Below are 22,573 nucleotides of genomic sequence, written 5' to 3' on the forward strand. Positions count from 1 at the left end.
CTTTGGGCCCATCCTATCAGATCCCTGAGCAAGTTATTTCAGATCAGCCGGTCCTCTTTCAGACCACACCATGCCCAATTCCACAAAAAATGCCTGGTTTAGACAAATTTTATGCTCTTCAGCCAGAAAGATTTACCTACAGTTCAAGTATGGTTATTGCTTAATGTATGAGGCCAAAGACACAAGTAGAGCTAAAATGGCCCCCCCCCCTTCTGCAAGTACACCCTGTGTCAGGAGGCCTGGTTTTGTCAGCTCTGCGAAGGTTGGGTTTTTTTTAAAGCTTTGATTTTTTTCACTCTATCATGAATTAATTAATATGTCCCACTAGTAAAGCAACACTTACATTCTTTGCTCGGCTCATGCCACTGCTTAATGACATGAATAGCTCATTACCTTGCTAATGATTTTATAATGGTGATTTATCTAAGTTTGTTTAAGGGAATGACTCTATTTTGTTTAAGCGCGCTTCCTTCAAGTGCGTATTTCCTGAAGCCACTTGGCGAACCACTAAGTCCTCCTGAACCTCAGACAGAGCCTTATTCCCGTTTCTGTTATATTAGCTGTACCTCTGAGTACGCCTGGCCCAGAGTTAGTGAGTCAAAGCCACTCGGTGGCTTTGAAAAACAAACTGAGTCACCTCAGAGGGTCCCTGCTCACCCCAACAGGGGAAGAGGAGCAAAATACTGCCCAGAAACCCACGAAAGCCAAGCAGCTGGAGAGACTTCTGGAAAATGAAACCAGTCTCAATGTTTGTAGGATGCTAAAGGCCTCATGGAAATCAACGGAGCTCTCAGTGCAGCTCAACTCCTGGTAGCAACACCCCTTTTAAAACAGCCTCAGCCTTTCTAAATTTGTCACTGCTCTCCTGGAGGAGTGAGCCAGATGTCCCTGAAAGGCTCAGTCACCGGGGTCAACAGATCTAGGCCAACTGCACACCCTAAAGCTTCTTCCAGACCTCGTGGCTCAAAGGCAGCTGGCTCAGCTCTAGTAGCGCTCCGTTACGACAAACCCCACTGCAACCATCCTAGCACACGCTAGGAAGTAAAAGGGAGATTGCTTCTTCAAGGGAATATATGCATAATACATGTGGTGAATTTTAATATGATCATTAATTTATACACCTAAAAATCCCCTAATACAAAATTAATTTTGCCTTGAGCTTTTCTGTATTTTGCTTAAAAGTATTAACTGCATTTTTTATGAGCACCTAGCTGATGACTATATTAATACGAGGGCAGCTCCAATTTTGTACCAGATCTCACGCTCACTTGTCTTCAATACCTAACACTTGTCTGTAACATCTAAGAATGAGTGTGTGCGTGGGGTTAATGTTGATTTGCAAAGGCCTGACTTAGCTGAAATGCCCAAAGTTCAGCATCAAAGCCAAGGCAGACTCAGCACAGGCTGTGTGAGGGGCCGTGCGCTGACCTCCCAGCGTGCCTCGGCCGTACCCTGTCAGAGAGGAGGGTTGGTAGTTTGGGGGTCATGGATAATTCATTCAGTCTCTTCCTTTTTAACTAAAAAAAAAAAAAAAAAGCCTAAAAGCATTAAAAAAAGAGCCTCCCTTACAATGCTGATCTCGCTATTTCCCCATGACATTGCCTGTGGAGGGCAGGACGGAGAGATGTGTGCGTGGGGCGTGCATCGCGTGGAACAGCCGCACGCTCAGCGGGGCTCGAGTGTACGCTCGTCTAGACCTTGCTACGTGCTGGCTCTGCACGAGTGCCCTGTCCTCCTTCAGACACCAACGCTATTTACTTTCGGTGTCAGAAGGGCAGCCATGTGGCTAGAGCATGGTGATGTAAAGAAATAAAAGGTTACAGTTTGGTAAACAGATGGCACGTGCCTGGGTACTGCCACGTAATGAGGCAGCGTGAGGTTGGTCTGTGTGAGTTTCTTTTACAGTCTGTAATGCTAAATGTTGTTCAGACCTCGTGGTGTGTTCAGTGGGTGTTGGAGAAATAGCTGCTGGGTTTTTTTTTTTTTTTTAAAACAACAGTATTCATTGATAGTCTTAAAAAATTAATCTCAGCTTACCTTGTTAGATGCCTACTTAATTCATGAACTTCCATTTCAGTGCTTTTAAATTCATTAAGCTCTTTTCGAATGGCTGCCTGCAAAGGACAAATAAGCTCATAAATGTATAAATGAGAGAGATGAAAGTAAGTTCACTTTGTTCTCAAAACTGTATTAAAAGTGAAGCAGATGATAGATAACATTATCAGAAAGAAAAACACACAAAAGGCTTTAAAATGTGAAAAGGAACAGAGATAAACGTTTTTAAATCACATAAAGAGAAGAGATGAACGCTTCGGTGGAAGGGCTCAATTTGAAAACATATGATAGACAATGCAGATACCGAACCCAGTTCTGGCTTATTATGTAAACACTTTCATGTACAAAATCCAAATTAGCATAAGCATGAGGAAGAAAATGTGCACCAGAGTTTCTCAAATCCCGTGCTCTGTTTCGGAGCTGGATTGTGAGTAAGCTGGGCCTGGATCCTGCCAGACTCAAATATTTGAGATGTCTCCTGCCTTTATGTGGTCCTGAATTTCCTCGGGTGCAGTTGCCTAAAGTGGCTGAGCTTACTTGGGCGGGCAAGAGGGGTGCCTGGCTCCCTGCCCTCCGCTCTGCCTCGGGCTGTGCCCCTCTGCCCACCTCCTCCCGTCTGACCCAGCTGTGCCATTTACTGAGCCGATCCCATGCACTGATCCAGCAGAACGCCAGCCACAGGCGGTCGTATTCAGCTGCTGCCGGAGACCCGGGTGCCTACAGTCTCTGCGGTTTGTCCACGAGGGAGAAGAAAACCAGGGGTGACTAGCAGGGTGGGAAATATTGAAGAATAACAAAAAAAAAGAAGGGGTGACTTGGAGGGACTCAGCTTCGTGTTGGAGAGGGTTCTCAGCAGAACCGGCTCCAGTCCCAAGCCCCAAAGCCAAAGACTTCTGACAGCTCCGTGATATTTGTAGCTCACGAGAGGGTTTCACTGTGGGCGTACGGAGAGGATGTGCGAGGTGGCTGCTGCAGCCCAGCGCTCCCAGGGGTGCAAGGTGCATGCCACTACCCTGCCGTGTGATGCTGAAATCAGCATCAGCCGCTGCAAGTGGCTGCTCCAGTCGGTGGCACGGGAATTTTTCTCGATGAAGGAAATCATAACTACTACAAACAGCACGAGCCCGAAACGGGGCTTTTGCAACAGCCACTGATCCAGTCACCTTTGCCTTGACAAGCCCCAAGTGATAGATTTTGCGAGCGTGATCTACTGAAATGGCCCCTTGTGGTCTTCCTGCACAGCTTTGTTTTTTTATTTACCTTAGAAATGTCTGTCAGGCTCTGCCTCCATCTGTCAGGACAGAGCGATGGCTATGCAGCAACTCGAGGGCCTACCTTCAGCAGACCAATTTGCTGCTTAAGCGACTGTGAAGGAGGCCACCCAGGCTGCTGACTCCCACAAGGGCTGAAATCTATTCCCTCCTGCATCCCTCATCTGCTGGAGAGCTTTAAAAGTGCCCTTTTTATTCCTGTGACAGTCAGATCTGGTAAAGATGAAGTCAGACTGAAGGCAGTTCCCTACATCCAGCACACAGAGCAAGATTTACTGACAGAGAAGTCCATTGCTAAAATCTATTTTTGCAATAAATCTAGCCTGTGCTGCCCAATCAAGATGGTTATTGAATCAAAGCTCTGGAAGAAAATAATTTTTTATAGGACGTTGCAGCTTTGTCAGACATTTTAGAGTTGCTTCCAATTTGTCTGGCTATCTTTTCCAACAGTGGACAGTGTCCCAGTAGGGAAAAGCAGGTCACCTGGATGGCAGAAATCAGAACACCACCCATATGACGCAACCCCCCAAAATAATATATCTGCTTCCTTATGCCGTAAGGGGCATTAACATTAGAACGACAAATGTTTCTTCTTCTCCTGCTTTGCTTAGAAAAGAACTCAAGCCCTTTGCTCTGTGTATTGACCGTGCACATGCATTATAAATAAGACAAAGTGATCTCAGAGTACTTTGCCTTAATACTGAATTCTTTACCAGGCTACATTTAATACTTGTTCTTTTCACAGGCACAGGATGAGGAAGGACCTCTCTGGACACCAAATCTTCTCCTTTCCCAGCTGAAGTCTCTCCACACCTTTCATCCCAGACAGGGATCTCTCAAAGGCTGCAGAACCTGTTGGAGATTTATTCCCTCCCTCATCTACCAATTGGGAGAATATAACCAAGCCAGTTGAATAAGACCTTGCCCAACATGGTGAGGTAAACCAGGAAGAGCTAATTTCACCCAGTATATTATGGTCTGTGGACAGTCCAGAGTAAGTTTTTCTTTTTTTCAGATCAGTTTATGCTTCGTTAATGTATCCAAAGCTAAACTGAAAAAGCCCTCTGTCAAGGAGAAAAACAGTGGTCACAAAACTATAGAAGTCCTTTGGTTAAATTACACAAGTAGGACGGGCTGCCCTTTCCTCTGTGAATAAAACCAAGAGCACCATAAGTGAGTGCCATGGCCAGGAATCCTACTCCTGTCTCTAAACATTGGACATCATGGTCTCCATCGCTGCATGAGCCCCACAAAGAAACAATCGGGTACCTGAAAGTCTTTACCATTACATGGGCATCACAGAGTGACTAAAGCATGGGAATCACTGATCAGCCTCATAGTCCTCTTCTCTTACAGTGGCCATAAAACGTTTAAGTCTTCTTCCTGAGGCACCATTAAGACCCTCAGGATATGACTGTTATAATTTGACAGCAATTTAATTACGCTGCCACCAGAGACTTAACGAAGGTCCTGCTGGTGCTCCGAGGACAGTGCACTCGATACCAAATACACAGCTTTTCTTCATCTGCATGCGATTGCAGTTTAGTGCTTAAAATACTCTGTGGAATGGGGCAGAAATCCTGAGTAAAACCACCCCTGTCGTAATGCACTAGACAGAAGTTTCCTGGCTTTGGCAGGAGGTGCTTTTGCCAATTATTTGACTTGCTGCCATTTTTGCGCTCAGGCCTGCTCTGTCCTGGCATAGCAATTCTGGCAAGTGCTGCTGTCACGCTGCTCTGTGAGGTCTTGCAGGAGCTCCCAGCTGGCAGCATTGTGTGGGAAGGCCAAAACCAACAAAAATAATAACAGGGTTCGAGACCTTTCCTCAAAGGGCTTGATATTCTCCCCTCTCTAAGTGGTATAATGCTGCTAGGCTTGCTCCCTGGTTTCCACACATGTAAGAGCCTGATTTAAGACTCAAACAACAAACCTTGTGAATAGGAATAAAACACAGGTATGCTGGGAAGGGAACTCAGGTGGACCACGACCTGTGGGACCTGAGGGATGCTGTTTGCTGTGGCATGCTCTCCCTATTCAGCTCATGCCTCTCCTGAAGCTGCTCCACTTACTTTGTCGGCGGCTGTGAGTCGTGTCCAGGGTTTGTCCGCCCTCCTGTCGTAGTCCTGCGCGTCTGCCACTTCCACGTAGTCACTGAAGCGGATGAGGATCTTCCTCTCACGTAGCTCTTCTACCGTGGGCCTTTGACTCAGCTGCAGGTTTGAGGAAGGTGTAGAAAAAATCATCAGGACTTCACTTTTTCCTTGCAGAGCGCTGCTTGCTGATTTATTTTACTACAACCATCATTATGACAATGAGGGTTCCGACATTCCCAATACCATTGGTTTTATCAACCTTTCACAGAATTGCTACTTGGGAGATAACCTCTTGTTATAGCACCTTGAATATCATCCCACCACGCTGTTACTTGGGAAGCAGCTGCGGCTGGAGACCCCAATCCCAGGCTGAGGTTGGTGACCCCTGGCAGAAATGAGATGCAATGCAAGAAAGTCTCCTACTGCACCAATGTCTCAGGAAGAGACGAAGACCACAACACAGCTTTAAAACTACCTGCACAGGCTATACACTCCCCAGCCTGAGAAGAGTCAGGCAAAGGCACCGATCGGATTCTGCCTTGGATTATGTGCAAAAAGTGACAAATGACTTTCCTTACCATTCTGATATTCTGCAGACTTGTCCTTACCGCCAGAAAAGGCAGGCAGGCTGATGATGACTATTGCTCATTGAACTTTTCACTGTATGCTGCAGCTGAATTTTGTGTCACAGCATATTTGACTTCTAAGAGTTTACAGAGCATACTACAAGCCAAGAAAAAAAATTGCAAGGGTGGATTGTATCACGTCAAGAAAGCATCTTCATTGTTCCAAAGCATTTCTTTCAAATTCCACAGCAGAATAGGCAGCCACAGTCAAAACTCTCCTCTCAAATTAGAAACAGTAGTGTGCTGGCAGTCCACGTATCGTACAGCCACTTCCATGGCTAGGGACAGGAATTGGCTTTCAGTGGTCAATTCTCCTCGGACGCACAGCACGTTGGCTAACGCCAAAAGCAGTTGCACGACTGTTTCTTAAAGAAGGTGCTACGTACATGTATGCACGTGCCTGTACACTAGCTGCAGAGGTTTCACTATTGGAGTGAAACATTTGTCAACATGATACATCAGAAAAAATAATATCCTGCTAGACGGAGTACCCTGCTATTCCCACTCACTAGAAATAGGTGTGTTTTGCAATACTTCACCCCTGTGAATAGTGAAAGGGCTAAATATTGCATAAAATGCTTGAGACTCTGTTCTGCAAAGGTATTTAGGCTCCTGGACCCTGACATGCAATCCCACCTTCCTCCTGAAATAAGTACCTCAGTTCCCTGCCTTTCATCTTCCAGAGAGAATTAAGGTTCAAAACAGGCAGGATGCTAAGTGGAGGATGAAAAATTTGTGAGATCACAAGGAAAAGAAACACATGCTGGAAATCCTGCCTTTCTCCAGCATTTGGGTGCTGAGGCAAGATAGCTCCACCGCCCCATCCTGCTTCTGGATTTAAATCCCTGCGTGCTTGTTCTTGGCATGGATCGTTGCCTCTCTTCTCTTTTTAGAAGAGACGGTTGTGACGGGAGGTGACAGAGGGGCTGCTCTCCTTACACTGATCGCCCTGAGCATGCACTCATGAACTGGGTTCAAACACCTCATGCAGAGCATCTGCAGAGCTGCACTGACGCCCTGCCTGTGAGATGTTCGGGGACAGGCATCGTGTCCTACCCCTCCTGGCTGCAGCCCAGCCATTTTGCACACACCGAAGGGAGAGAAATCTCAGAAAGGAAGGGTAGCCAGGAGCACAACTCTACACTGCCATGTAATGGCCTTGCTTTGGGCAGCTGGCATCTTAGCTGGCATCCCTAGTCAAGTCACAGCTTGGCAGTTCATGTGTTGTCTTCATAGCCATTTCAGGGTAAATTACAATGTTTAATAGGGGAAAACGTCCTTGCTGGTTTGAAAAAGAGCAAATCTGAAACTTCCAAATATTGCAAAGATCTTAAAACTGGACAGTTTTCTCACACCCACCTTCTTCTATGGGAGGCATGAAGTTTCCTGGGGTGAGGTTCTCTGTGTGTTTGTCACACAACATCTATGAGCTTCCTCTTATTTCTTCCAAGAGTTTCCCAAGGAAAGCCCCATTTTGTGTACCCATGTTCAGGCCAGCCGTGCTCAGGCCAGCCAAAGAGCAGGTATGCAGGTTAGCAAGAAGCATGACTCTCTGAACTCAGACTACAGGTTTTGGGGACCTTTTTTAAAAAACCAAAATGCATACACAGTGGGCACAGTGGTTTTTTTTTTGTTTTAGACAGCAGGACAAACCTATCTGTGAGCTAGAGTACCACATCAGAAAAGCCAGAGGGCACAATAAAGTAGATTGAAAACGCATATAGATGTAAAAATGTTGGGTTTCACTCTAGCAGAACAAAATTGCCTCTTTAGCCTGCAGTCCTGATACCTACCCCTAAGTCACCTGCAAGCCAAATACACACTGCAATTGATAGATGGGCTTGTAACAAAAGCAAGCAAACCAAACTGCTATACCATGCTTGGAGTATAATCAGAGTTACGGGCTGTCCTACAACTCACCTTGAATGTGATCTCACATTGTGAGGTTTTTCTAGCAGCCTTAGTGCTAGGACCTGCAGGTTTGTTAGCGCTGAGGCATTATTACTTAGACAGCACAGCAGAATTTTGCTTCCAAATATTTAAAATATAAGCCCTGGCTATGGGAATAGAGAGTCTTTAGACTGAAATGATATTATGACTACACCCCAAAATTTCAAAGATAAGGGTGAGACTCCATCTTTACCTCCATCAACTGCTTCTTTTCACACAGCAGCACAAATTAAGGATGAATCACCAATATTATCTGTACATTTCTCAGCTTTTATCATTTTAGGATGTAGCCTAGATGTTGTTTCAAATTAGGATGGAGTTTTTTAAAAAATAAAATGTCTTATTACATGGGGTGTGACAACACCAACAAAATACGAAATCCTTTGAATTAAACTCTGGGTTTCTAAATGGCTACAAGGGAAGCAGGAGCACCTATACGGCTTCCAAGCCAGAGGAGGACTTTCACAAAATGACTGGCTCTATTTCGCAGCTTCTCTCAGCTCTTGACATCAGCCGGCTTTCACATTTGCGCTCATCTAAGCAACTAGCACGTCTGGTCAAAGGAGAAGGCAGCTGGCTGTTGAGACACTGAAGCATGCCGTGCTGGGCCGATGTCTAGGTGGTGTCAAGAGCACAAGGGCACCAAAAGCCGCAGAGGTACTTTTGCCAGCAATGGGAATTCACTGCTGGTGTTTCACTCCATTCACTGTTCACTCAATGTTGCACTGGGTTTTAAACGGGTAATCTGGCTTCCTTGGTGCACTAGGTGTGAGTTAAAATCAAAGAAATGACGGTAAATGTTAAGGGTCACGTGATGAAATGAGACAAATCTGAAGGAAGTTCCCATGTTCTCAAACGCACAAAAAAGAAATCAGGTGCAGCACCCACGCATTTTACACCTCTGAAACTCACTGCAAGCCTTCGTTTGGGTGTGAAGAACAGCGCACTGAGTTATACGTGAAAAAATGTCAAGGGCATAAGCACATTACGAAACTCTGGTGTTAATGTGCATTTTTCATTCTTAGGTGACACCTGAATGTAAGACAGACTAAAAGCTGTTTCTTCTCTTCCTCTGAAGTCCTGCAACTATCACCGTGTGTTGTTTTTAGATGCCCTGCCTTTGCTTCAGAAACCTACGACCAGTGCAACTTCAGGTACTTATACGCCCCATCAGAGCGGTGGGCAGTGTCTCCATCCCCAGAGAGCAGCTGGAGCAAGCGAAGCACAGAGACTGAGCAACCGGCTCAAGGAGACCCAGGAGGCCCGGGGCAGAGCTATGAACAGAAAGAAGATGCACTGAATCTCGTACCAGTGCTCTGACTGTGAAAGAGAGTCCTGAAATCCACAGCTTATACCACAGGGTTCATGTATAGGCATAAACCTACATATAATTACATATATAAATACACACACACAAAATATTCAGTACATTAAACCAAGGTGCTGACCTGATCATACTAAATGAAAAGAGAGGGACAACCACACCTAGTCGTTTTCTGAAGGCAATTAATTAAAGCTACATTATTTGAATGATTAACAAGCTGCCCTGCCTCTCCCTCATGCCATCGCTGAGATTTCTTGTGAGCTGCTAAGCATGAGAGCCTCTCACGTCTGTCTGGGCTACCCAGAGCACCCTTAACTCTTAAACAGCTGGGGAAACAGCTTTGCTAACAGACTTTTAAGTGGCTCCGCTGTAGGTGTCGGTGCAATTTCTGTTCACAATAAGGGCACAGCTCACCTGAGATCTCACCTTGGAGTTTATTTTTATGACCTGTGAGCTGGGGTCTCTTGGGACAAAATTGCTTTATGCTACACAATCCTTCTTGGGCAACACCTGAGAATGAGAGTTCTTCTAACAAGCAGAAAGATAAGGCGTGTTTGAAACTCGCAGTAAAAGGACACGGTCTCAAGGACACGATGCAATTGCCTGCACAAGGTGGTGGTGCTCCATGTGGGGAGAAAGGGGTCTTACTGAGCTGGACTCTTTTTTAGCTACTTCTGTTAGTGTCAGAGCGATGCGCATGTGAATGTCAGGACTTTTTCTGGGCACATACATTTCTATTTACCTACTTGTGAAGACTTGTGAGCTGAGGGAGCGGGACAACTTTACGGCGAGTGACCTCATTATTTTGAGGGCAAAAATCCCTTTCGAAGTAAATGGATTTGTATTAATGCAAAAGTAGTGTAAACAAGGACAGGGCCTCCCATGTCGGTCAAGTCTTCCTCTGTATATTCCGGATCACTGGAGATAAAAATGGGCATGTTTCAAGCTTTGGTACTAAGCCAATTTGCAAGGGAAGGTTTAACACAAACCACTTTGTTCTCGGCATGGGAAATGAAGCCAACCCAAGCACCGTCACCAGGTAAAGCGGAGCGGGACGTACTCTTGCCAGTCTGGTCTTGGGATTCAGTCAAATGTGAAATGCTGAGTTTGCTCTGCTTCAGACACAATGAAGCTCGTTGTCTTGTCACTTCATCGTTGCCTGCTTTGCTACCTCATTAAAATGTTATGGTTGTTATTTAGGGAAGAAACCAAGGTGAAAAATTACAGATCCTAACTAGCAGCGCACACAACTCCCTCTCTCCTTTACTCCCCACCTTTTGTGGTAAGACACAGGCGCAGGATGTGATGAAAATGCCCCGAAGACCTTTCTCTCTGACTATAAATGCAGTTTATCCAAATGAGCCGCTAACCTTTTTTCTTCTCTGACCTTTTTTCCCCCCTGCCTTCCTCTCACCTCCCTCTGACGAGTCCCACCTCTCTCAAGAGTTCATTATTTTGAACAGCCTGTGCTGATGCAAGCCAGTGGAGGTCAATTAAAGAAAAGATTGAATAGCAAGACATTCCCCAATGAGGCACTAGCTTGCTCTCCAGTGAACAGAGAGTTTAAGTTGTGCCGGGGCAGGAATTTAATGGGAGCAAAGAATTCAGGTTATTGCATGGATTTTAAGAAACAGCCATACCTCATCACTTTGGTTGACGTTATTACTACTATGAGATTTTTTAGTTTTGGAGCTAGACCTCTGGGATAAATTAGCTATTGACAGTGGGGGATAGGAAGCAGTAAGCAGCTCTGGGGAACGGGGAGCATGATGCTATTTCAGACAAGGGAAGGTCGGAAAATAAGAGTTTTATTCCTCTTTGCAAGTGATTTGTAACATGTTGTGTTAATCCAGGCTATGACTCTCTCTCTGTAATGGAAGTCCTCAGGGGGAGTTCAAGCTTGTGTTAATTGCCTTGGTGCTCGGCCAAATTCACTGCAGTTCAGAGAGAATACATTCTTAGTAGTAATTCCTGGGGCCCCACATCTCCTCGTGGAGGGGACCCGCCTGCTACGCTTCTCCCAGAGGGCCCCTGCATGTTAATATTCCTGGAATGGGCTCATGGGCCAAGACCAGTGCCCAGAGAAATCCCTTCCTAATCCGCCCATTCCTCCACTCAAAGCAAGCTGCTCCCTGAGAGGCAGGGAGAGGGAGCACGGGGTGGTTGGACGTGCAGAACCCATCCATGGGCATCTCAGGTGACCGGCAAATACGCTTCAGCTCTCCTTCCTCGGGCAGGAGAGATACAAGCTACAGAGAAACTGCACCAAGTGGCATTTGCCTCCTTTCTGTTCTTTGAATGGCAGCTATCCCCTATTCCCAGTTAATTTGGAGTTAGAGGAGTCTGGGAGGATGAAAAGTGCTTAAAGGAACACCTCGCTATAGGTCACCTGATTTTTTTTTTAAAACTTTTTTTTTCTAGAAATTGCCTGTCCAGATGATGAATTCAACTGGATATTTATTGCTGACTTTAATAAGGCATCTAGACCTAGCAAGGTAATCTTACTTATTACAGCATGTCATCTTACAACTTATCATCATAACGCTGTAACAAAATGTCAGCGCTGAAGGAATTTTAAGAACCGCTTTTTAATGGATGAAGTGGGTCGTTCCCTTGGAGTTGGAATAAGGCCACCAAGAAAAGCGGGGACAGTAGCAATTTCTATAGTGCAAGGTCAAAAGTCTTTCCAGTGGCTTCTGCAGGGCCGCCTTCCCTTCTTGCTACCAACTGCACATGGCTACAAGGAGGCAAGGCAGCACCCTTCCCTTACGTTCAATTTACCCCGTAGGCATGTGCGCACGTTAAACCTCAGCACAAACAGAAGGGTCTGCTGGGCAAAACACTTGCCGTGCTCAATTAAACTTCCGCTTGATCTGAGGTTTAAAATCCTTTGGTAATAAGACTTCAGTACAAATCGACAGAAGGAGCCTGCCACTCTGCTGTAGACACAACGATGCATCTGGGACACGCTCATGAAATACAGGGCTGGGGAATAACAACAATTTTTGCAGGATTCACTAGGTGGTTGGCATTTCTAGTTGTTATCTATCCACTTGCACACTTTATTTACTTCTTTCCGCTTGCGATTTCTGAGCTTTTATAACGGTGCGTTTTGTTGGTGAGAACAAAAGTTGTTTTTAGACCAGGCCCGTGGTCCTTCCATTAAAATTACAGCGTGTCACTAGAACAATTTAACCCAATTTAAAAAGATAATCAAAATCAAACACTGCTAAGTCACGTTGCTACCAACCTCACAAACGTAGGGGAGAAAAATCTTTACTAGGGAAGAAGCCAAAACAGGCCAAAAGGAATGCGACCGGGAATGATGGTGTGAACATTAAAGAGCCAGGTGCCGGGGGCTGGGACGGACACAGCTCTCGCCACTGTTCCTACTTCAAAGTGCACCCAAAAGAAAGACAGAAATCTCACAGAAGGCTGCGGAGGTTTCAGGGAGCAGACACCGCTGCGATGCTATAGCAGCCCGGGCGTTTTAGTTCAGCAAGCAGCTGTGGCCTCTGCCTGCAACAGGCGATTCATGTGCTTTGTACCCTTGCTCCAGCACAGCGGAGGATGGGAACCTCACGGTGATGATGCTGGCTGGGCTGGTAAGCCTCCGTTTCTTAGGCAGCAGATTGGGTATGGGCAGCTTTGCTTTTCATCTATCATCACAGCCGTTCATCAAACGGCATGAAGCTTCACATTGGATTCCTCTTTACCCTTCAATGTACAGGGAAATCGAAAGTCTGGTAAAACGATATTTCTAGCCTTCGCGCAGAGCCTGAGTCCCATGAAACATCCGCAATGCAGTCAGGATCTTGTCTTTCAGGCAGTGCTACGGGGGTATGCGAGCCCATCCCTGCCATTGTTATCAGGAATTTAAGTGTTTAAAAAAAAATATTATAGCTCTCCAGGCCACATTCTTAGCTTCTGCAGACAACAGCAGTATCCCCCCGGGGGTGACAGAGAACTCTGCTAATTTACATGAGCTGAGAATAAGGCGTGAGATTTTTAACTATAAAATAAAACATTCCAGCTCTCTGAATGTAACCTTTGCATGTATATTTAGAGCCCTTGCTTTGTCATTATTTATACCATCAAAGCTTGTGATCACATAGGTCAAAAAGACTAAGCCACCTAAAAACATACGGGAAGGGGTTGGTGCTGCTTCGCAAGCATTGTGAGTTTTTAGGGAGCTTGTGCCACCTCTGGAGATAGGAAATATGTCAGTGGTGAAATAAAGCTTATCTGCAGTAACAGGATGGATTGTTTGCTACGTGTATTGGGGCATCTGTAGACATTTACACCAGCTGCGAAACGGAGCGTGTATATCTGAAATGTCTGTTCTTCAGTTTTAAGAAAAGATTACTTTCAAACGGAAGGAAACCCAAAACCAAACTATGCTGTTTTGTTCATCCTTCCCTGCCAATACAAGATTGGTTTTTGCACTATACACCATTTTGCGAGTGCTTGTCTCTAGTTTAAATGCCTCCTTTTCCAGAAAAAGTTTATTTCCCAATTTAATGTTTTTTTTTAGCTGGAATCTTCAAATGCCATCGGCATTGTTGTAACTTTGCTCTCTCTACTGCAGAAGCCATTACATTTACAGGGAGCATGGTTAGACCAATGCAAGGCTCTGTATCCTTCGCCGTTCAAAGCTCCTTCTGTTACAAAGCCTAGACCTTCTTTTGTCCAGTTTGAAAACGTTACCAGCAATAGCCTGCGAAGTGGTTCCCTTCACTGTCTGTGGACTTACACCCTATAACATCGGTGATTTCTTTTAAAGCTTTCTTTTAAGACTTGTTTCACACTCTACTTTTGAAAATGGTGCTGAGGAAAGAGAAAAAGGCAAACAACTGTGCAGCGGGGAGAAAGTTACAGTGGTGCCATAATAGGATCAAAGTTCCTTCTCACCTTCCGTGTTAATCTTCTCTTTATCTCTCGTTTTTCCTCCTGCTCCTCTTGCTCATTCCGGGCTGTAAAAGATTTACAAGGATCTCAGGCTGTGGACTCATCAGGCATGCACAGTATGCAACAAAATATGCCTCTCCATCAGCATATTAATGTTTCAGGACCTCTCTGAGGCACAGCACGTCCTTCTGGGGCTGGTGAACTTTCTCGATCTGTAGCTACTGCACTTCTTCCCACACTTCATAAAACACCTACAGCCTCCTTCCTTCCCCTGTGTTGGCACCTCTTCATGTGTGTCACTTTCTGGAAGGGCCAGGCGGCGAGCTGGCTCTTCAGAAACCGCTGTCCCCCTGCCCACCAGCCTGGTGCCCTCGGGGGGTTCAGCTACGGCACGGTTGGATTCTGCGAGGCTGCAAGGTCAGTGATTGGAAAAGAAACACATGCAGGTTTTTTTTCCACCTACAGAATAGTTTCTCTGCAGCTACTCTTTGGAGAGAATGGAAGAAAAAATGCAGAATAGGGGCGCTAGGCAAAAGTCTGCAACTTCCCATGACCTGAACAGAGTAAGGAGAGAGTGTCCTTCCATCATGAGCCTTCCCAGCATCACACCGAAGCGTAAAAGCACATCCTAGGGCAACCCACTTTCAACACTAAGCCAAAAGATCATGTTACAAGCACTTACCAGGGCAAGCCTCAACCCCTATCCCTCAAGAGGACAAGAACTAACTCTTCTTCAGCTTAAGAGCAGGCTGTCATGTGCATCTTTCCACTGAACTTTGCTGAAAGTCACCAAAAGCCCAGGTTTCTAGGTAGGAAGGTACCCAGCTCTCCAGTCAGTCAGGCTCTGTTTCCACTGCTTCGTTGGTGGCTGAATTGCTCCTCACTCCAATCATGCCCATGCATAACGGATGAGAGCAAACACAACTGGTATTGGCTTTTCCAACAAGTACCCCATGCCCCTGGTGTGATCTGGTTTTCACCCAGATAGGACTAGCTCAGGCAGGAATAACTCTCTGCAGGGGAGATTATGGACCTCAAAGGCCAGTTTGGGACAGGTGGCTTAATTTAAATTATCCAGCTTTGGACTGAATTAAACCCAAGGGGGAATCCCACGCTCCTCTCCGCTGATCCTGTGGGAGAAGCGGGCGCACCTGGCAGAGCGGTGGTAACAGACTGCCAGCCAAAACTTCTTTGGCCAAGGGAGCACAGGTCAGCGCTCCCAGTAACCAACTGGGACAAGCCAAAAGTAATACAAGGTGGTCCTAACCCAATGGAAGCCTGCCCACAGGACGGCAGAGCTGCTAGGTCTATATCACAGCTGCTCACTGACTTCAGCAGGGCTGGGAAACCCCCACCCATGTGGACAAAGAGCCAGTCAGTGTTATGATGTTTTACAATACGCTTCTGATCTTTAAATGCCATTTTACCAAAACTACTGCTTACATTTTCAGGAGGAAGGAAAAAGATACTGCAGTAAAAAGAACAGAAGACAGCAGGGAGTCACAAATGGCTTTTTAAATGCTAACTGGAATACCTATGCTGATAAATATATTTTTCCTCTTTCAATGGTTCCCATCCCTACTGGGCTGGATTCTCTTCCAGCAATTGCTCCTTTAGCAATTTCATTCTCCCCTTTGTGTCTCAAATTTGGAGGAGCTGATCCTGCAAATGCCTACTCCCAGAAGCAAAGCCACTAATAAATCCTTGTAAGATTAAGGCAGCGGTAAACAGAGCCCCCACAGAGTCAGGGTAGAACTGCAAGCAGCCGAGGAGTTATGTACAAAGCTTAGTTATATTTTTGTACTTGGCATACGATGTCTTTCTTTTCTCCTCACTTCTCAGCCCAGCCACCCACCTTCAGAGACAGCCAGGCAGGCTGAAGACCTCTGTCAGGTAAAAGCTGGGAATTAGGAATACATTCGCCTCTGAAACCAGAAAGTGACTTTGGTTTAGCTATTTCTTTAAAGTTAATTAAGTCATGCCAATCTTGTGAAGCTAAAAAACTGTTGCTTTATTTTATGTGTTCAGGAGATGCTCTGTTCCTCTAGACCTGTGTGTGAGGGTGGGTGGGCGTGCGTGCGATTTTCGGGCCAGTGTGGAATGTGCCCTGGTACAGTTTGAGACCCTCAGACCCTACCTAACCATCATTTTCGTGACGAATTTATGCAAGCCCGAATGTGCCAGGCTGCCAGCTGAAGTTGTATCCATCTGAGAAGTGGCAGGGGGGTGGTGCATGAGGGGGATTCAGGCATCCTTCCCCATAAACTTGGCCAGCAAGTATTAACTGCAAAATGTACTATTTGGTCTTGACACTAACCCTGCAGGTCTGGACTCCTCTGACTACACGCCTTTGACTTAAATAAGAGTCAGTGAATTGGGTATACTTCAGTGAAGCACCCTTCAAGCACCAGCGGCCCTGTTCTCGGTTTCTTAGCTGTGGCTGCTGTAATCCTGCTGTTGCTACCGGCAAGTACTGGAACTTGTGCGGTGGATGCTCTGCCCCTTGCAGCTGACCATCTCGTAATTATTGCAGCAGCATGGAGCAACAAAGTGATCACTTCATGCATAAAGACTGGATGTCCAACTGCATTTTGCCTCATTTCTTCCCATCAGAATGGGTGATAATGTGGTTACATGTGTAACAGGAACACTATGGTGCCAGACACGATATTTGCATCAAGTAGATCTCAGCTTTAACTGCAGAGGAAATCCTATTTATTTGGGAGCTTGCTGGGTCTGCTTTTTTTTTTTTTTTTGTATGTGTGTGTGCTATGAACTGGGCTTTTGCAAATAGCTTGACCTGCTTATGCAGAGAATTTACACTCTTTTAATTATTGCTTCCTATGTCTCTTTTTCTCCAGGCTCCATTATATTTGTTCTAATTCTTTTTCTCAGAAGCCTAGGGAAAGGGCACAAAGTGATGCTGTACAAACTAGACACTATTTATATTTACTTGCTTAAGAGTGGCGCGTTTTTATGCTTTCTTTTTTTTAATTATGTAACTATTTTAATTGTTTGTTCCTTTCCTGCTGTGCTTCACCAGAAGTTGAGATGCCTTGGAAATACCACATTACTTTTTCCTGTAATTACAAAGTTGTTTGTCTACTGAGACACACATGTTTTGGGGCAAATCTGTGCTTAGGAACCAAGCTACAAAAATTCCATTTAGGAAATACAGTGTAGTTTTGGGTTCAGGGTAGTATTTTCAAACATGTCCATGTCATTTAGGAGGCTTTATTCAATTCAAAAAGAAACCAGTGTGACTCAGGGGATAATTCCTCTGAAACGTAAGGCATCTTCAGGTCACGACATGACTGCTACGCTTGGCAACGTGACCTGTAGGAATCTCTGCAAGGCACCCGGTGTCGGAGATGTTGCCTCTCTGCTGATGCTGGTCCAAATGGTGCTGCCAAGGCAGCTGCCCAAGACCCCCACCTCCCCCCAGCCACTCCCACCAGTGCCAGGGCGGTGTTTACTGGTCACGCACCCGTGCCAGGTGGTGCCTGACACACGTTGGGCCATGCTGGCGGCAAGTCCCGGGATGACAGCATGAGCTGCCCAGAGAATTGGCCTCTGTCCCTCCTCGCCTGAGCCTGGCATCAGTCACGTTCCAGGTTCCCCTTCCTCCAGCCGTTCGGCTACCCCCCCACCATGAGACAAGCACATCTGGATGTGCCACCCGTTTTCCCAGTTGCTGTCCCTGACCTTCCCCAGCTGCCAGGAGGAGACGGTAGGGGCGCAGCTATCAAAAGGGGGCTGGCCCCAAACAAATGGCTTTCCTGGCAGCCTCGCGCTCGCCCACATTGCTCTGCTGTCCTTTCTTCCCCCCCTCTTTGTGTTGACACTACCATTAACTTGCTAGGAATTTGATTTTGATGCATTTAATCAATCAATTCTGCTAACTTTCAGAGAATTAATGTTCTGCTGCCACACTTTTATGCTTCTGTACAATGCAGTTATTTGAACAACAAAAGAAGGTAAATTACGGACCTGCATAAGGAGACTATGGTATTTTATGGTACCATTTAGGAATACTTTTTTCTGCAGTAATTTTTAAAAATTTCCCTAGAATGATGGATTTACTGACTTAAAAAGGGAAGAACTTGTTACTTTTGTTTTCTGTTTCCAAAGTGACAACAACTAGATAAAGTGGGTTTTTTTAAATTTTTTTATATCCAAACCACTTTAATGTGAGTAAAGAAACCATAATTTTTTTCTCCCCATTCATTCATGAGATTACAAGATTCACGCTAGACTCAGTCCCACTTCCTTTGAAGCTGGTGGCAACATATCTACTAACTTAACTCAGACCAGGCTCTCTAAATGTTATTTTGTCCCTTTAAAACATTAAAGTTTTGAGGATCTACCAGCAAGTTTTTTGGCTGATTTAAAGGAAGTGCTTCAGGAGAACATTTCAGGGAAATAATCCCGACTCACACTGGTTTCTTTTTTTAACTGAATAAAGGCTCCACCTAGCCTAGATTGCTGTGAAGATTTTTAGGAAAACTAATCAAAGCATGTTCTAATGTCTTTACTAACTTATAACAGGATGCTCGTCCGTGTAAGAGCTGCATAAAGGCTTTTCAGAATGACTGACCCTCTGTTTGGAATGGGACTTGCAAAAGAGATTCAGCGCCTGGGTTTTTTCCCCAGAGAGTGTTCATTCTCGTGAATTGACTGACTCTGATTTTAAAGAATTGGTTCTGCAGCTCTAGATGCTGCTACATATTTGCACACTTATTTGCATTTATGATGCATGTATTATGATTAATGATGCATGTACAGAAGAATAGTTGATGCTTTATAAAAACCACCCAACTTACATCTAAACTAACCCAAACTAGCTGGCTTCAGGTTAAACATCAGCAGTATCAGGACTTACGTTTCAGTATGTTCCTCTGCTCCAATTCTTCAGCAGTCGGCCTCTGGCTCAGTCGTCTGCGAAAAAAGTCCAAGATCAGTTTTTGGACCATATCACATTCTCCTTGGTTCTCTGCCTTGAAGAGTTATTTTAGGGTGTGAAAGGCAGAGCAGAAAGCACTGACACTGCTCCATTATGTACTTGGTACGCCCAGACCATGCGTGACACAGACCATGCTTCGCTTTCACAGTTTCCTCTGTTTTCAACTCGCGAAAGACAAAATACGTTATGTCATCTTAGGCATGACTCTCCCTCCCCTACCCCAGGCAGAGATGCTGAAAGCTAAGCTACACAGATGTCTCCACTTAATTTCCTTCCTCCCATGCCTGCTTCCTGACTCGTGCAAGTATTTCTAGCTAAGACCCGTCTAACCCTCTCGCTGCCCTCTCGCCAGCCTCCTGACTGCGCCGCGTTTGTTCAAACAGCGTTGGAACACACAGACAGTCCACAGAAAAAACAAGGGATGGTTTGGCAGCGCCGAGGGCAGAACAATAGCAGCCCTCCTCCTCCGTGCCCTCGCTTCCCTCCTCCTCCTCTCATGGCTTTTACTAAGTCTTCTATTGAAGGCCCAGCGTGACTTGCTAGTCAACCTGTATGTAATAGGGTCACCACAAACGCAATCTAATTACAAATGGGGACCCTGAGCACAGAAATGGTCTGAATATTCAGAATACAAAGCAAGGGAGAGAAGCACAAAGGGGTCTTTGGAAAACAAAGTAGAGCAGGGAGATGACATCAGAAGTCAACACTGTTGGGCCTCCTCATACTCCCCTCTGAGTCAATGGGAGTTTTGTCAACGATGCCAGTGACAGGACAGAGCCTCCTCTTCCTTCAGATGTGGCCATTCAGAGACATTCCCAACTTGGGGGCCCCTAGTCTCTGCCAGTCAGCTCATCGGTTCCCCTATCAGGTACTGGGTACTGATAGGAAGCGTGATATGAATGCCGGCTACAGGGCTTCACCTTTTGCCATGGATGCATCCCCCGCCCGCGGCACAGTAAGCTCACTTGAAACGGGGCTGTCTCTGCAAGGCTGGGTGAGGGATGTCTGACGACAGCTTTTCACCACATGGGGGCTGAGCCACTGCTTGGAGATGCACATGGGTCCCCCAGCCTTTTCCAGAGCCAGAAGCTCACCTGTGCGCCAGTTTGAGACCCCTGGCCCTTCACATCGTGCATGGTGCACAGGGCTGAAGCACATGGGGTGAGTAGGAGCCCACCCCCTACACTAGCCGAATGATGGCAGAAGTGCTACAGGCATCTGACTTCATACAGCCTGAAGATTTCCAGCTCAGAGGTGGTACCAGCCATACGTCCTCTGGGGCCACTTTATACCATGAAAACAAAACAGCAAAACAGGGCCCTGTTCCAGTGGAGAATTTGGAGTCATTAGCTTTGTTTCTTTCCTACAGCAGGTTGAACTTTTATCTCATTGGAAAAGTGTTGCAAGGGACAGAAACTCATCCTTAATTCAGAAGTAAAGAATGTCTGCAAAGTACTTTGAAGACAGAAAGTGCTATTCAAGTGCTTGCTATTACCATCTTTAAGATACAGTAGCTGTTACTAATGGGAGACTTCACCTTCAGACTGTGAAGCAATTAAAACTACTTTATTTCTAGCAGTGCATGAGAATGAAAGAGAAAAAGTTGCCACTCAGCCCCACCATATGTGTCTGGAGGAACTGAGTTATACAACGTTTTTAATCCGCCACACTGTGATGCTTTTCAAGAGGATGCATCAGAGGGACGTTAAGGACAGACCCCAGCCATCCAGCGTGCGGCTGCTTCTATAGAAACAAGCACCGCACAACAAGGAGAAATTAGTCTGAAGAGACCGCTCCCGAAAAGGTCCTCCCCTTTCCAAGAAAACTTGGATTGAAGGACTCAGCAAACAGTTCTGTCAAGAACAGTTCACACTGGAGCGTTTTCTAACAAAAGGCAGAAGTTTTACCTAGCTACATAGGCGATTTACAACAAGGACCAAATCTTCCATGTGTTTACTGGGGTACCTGCCGTGAAGTAGATGCTTTTAGACAAATCTTTCACTTCACGGTGTCATTGCTTCTGCACAAGACAGAGATTTTCTCTAAGTATGCCCTTGGTATAGCTACTCCTCTGCTGAGCAGAGACCTATAGACTGTGGGATTCTTCCCCACACTGCCTGGTAGGCCCCTAGTGAAAGCCAGCCAAGAACATCTGTGTTCCCCAGTGAGAGTCAAATTATTTTATAGATCCAATTATCCACCTTTTTCAGGCCGCAGAGTGCTCCTGCCTAAACGATGACCACCATTTTCAAGCACTTCAGAAAAAGCTGTGATACTTCTGATTGATAGATTCAGCCTGGAGATCTGAAGCTATCTGTGTTCATGGGTTGTTGATCGCTTCTGGACTCTTACAAACCCCAGAATTTTTAATAGCAAGACTTAGGCAGTAGGAAAAGATATGGTACCCTTGTACTGGAACACGGCCATGACTAGTTCTTACAGTGCAAGCAGTGAGGCACAGTTGGAGGATGAAGAAGGTAATGAATAGAAGCTGTGGAGGTTCCTGGCCTCCAGTACCAGTGTCCGCTTTCATCTCCATGAGCTGCTGTTACAACCCTATTTCCGTCATCCTTTTGGACTGACTGAGCCTGCTCCTCCTCCCTTGTTGTGAGTCCTTCCTTGATGAGCTCCTCAAAAAGCCCAGCCACTTCCCTTCAAGCTCTCACAATGATCTCTTTTCTTGGTCTCTCGCTCTTTTAATTTTATTTCTTCTCTTGCTGCTACAGTCACTTCTGCCCCCAAACTATCTTTGGGCTTTACAACCAACTCCACCAGCTCCTCAGAACAGCTTCATTTCAGTTCTTTTTTCTTGCCTCTTAACTTCTAGGTTTGCCAGATGTTGAGCCAGATGTCAATGTTACCATATTTAAAAATCCTGATACCAGTTACTGATCCTGTAAATCAAGAGACCTAAGCAGCTATTGCTTTGTTACCACGGCTGCAAAAATACAGGTTTTTTTCCCACCAAATTTCAATATACCATCTCCAGTGCACCACTCTGATCTTGGCAAATACCAGGCGTGAAACCTCCCCTCTTTTACGTTCCCTCCTGTGCTGCCCAGAATAAAAAAATATTAATGAAGCCCACCTAGATTGCAGAGATTGATTTCAGCGGTTTGATTGCTGGATTGCTGCTGTGCCTTATTTCATTTAACATCACAGGGGCTGTGTGAGGCTGCCCAGAGGCCAGAGGTCAGGAAGCGAGCGTCTCATTAGCAGCACCATCAGCATAAACAGGAGAAAACGGAGGGGAGGAAGGAGCCTGGTGCAACGGCAAAGAAGAGATCCGCTTGTGAAAGCCGTAAGAATTGAGCGGGCTGTGCGGCACTGCTGATGATCAGCAAAGGTAACTCTGGCTGCTCCACAGAGCTGTACGAGCTCAG

At 45.7% G+C, this 22,573-nt stretch overlaps 1 protein-coding gene across 1 annotated transcript in view; it reads right to left on the minus strand.

Moving 5' to 3' along the window:
• Positions 1 to 2,033: 2,033 nt before the first annotated feature.
• PHACTR1 (phosphatase and actin regulator 1) overlaps positions 2,034 to 22,573 on the minus strand; it is a 313,243-nt gene continuing 292,703 nt past the window's right edge. Inside the window, exons 10-13 of the mRNA XM_035893441.1 lie at positions 19,110 to 19,165; positions 14,231 to 14,292; positions 5,396 to 5,536; positions 2,034 to 2,114 (exon numbers count right to left, since the gene is read on the minus strand). Of these exons, the coding sequence (XP_035749334.1) occupies positions 2,034 to 2,114; positions 5,396 to 5,536; positions 14,231 to 14,292; positions 19,110 to 19,165 (340 nt within the window). The remainder of the gene's footprint in view (positions 2,115 to 5,395; positions 5,537 to 14,230; positions 14,293 to 19,109; positions 19,166 to 22,573) is intronic.

The sequence above is a fragment of the Egretta garzetta genome, unplaced genomic scaffold, assembly GCF_000687185.1.
Source record: "Egretta garzetta isolate BGI_Z169 unplaced genomic scaffold, ASM68718v1 scaffold14, whole genome shotgun sequence".
Lineage (NCBI taxonomy): Eukaryota > Metazoa > Chordata > Aves > Pelecaniformes > Ardeidae > Egretta > Egretta garzetta.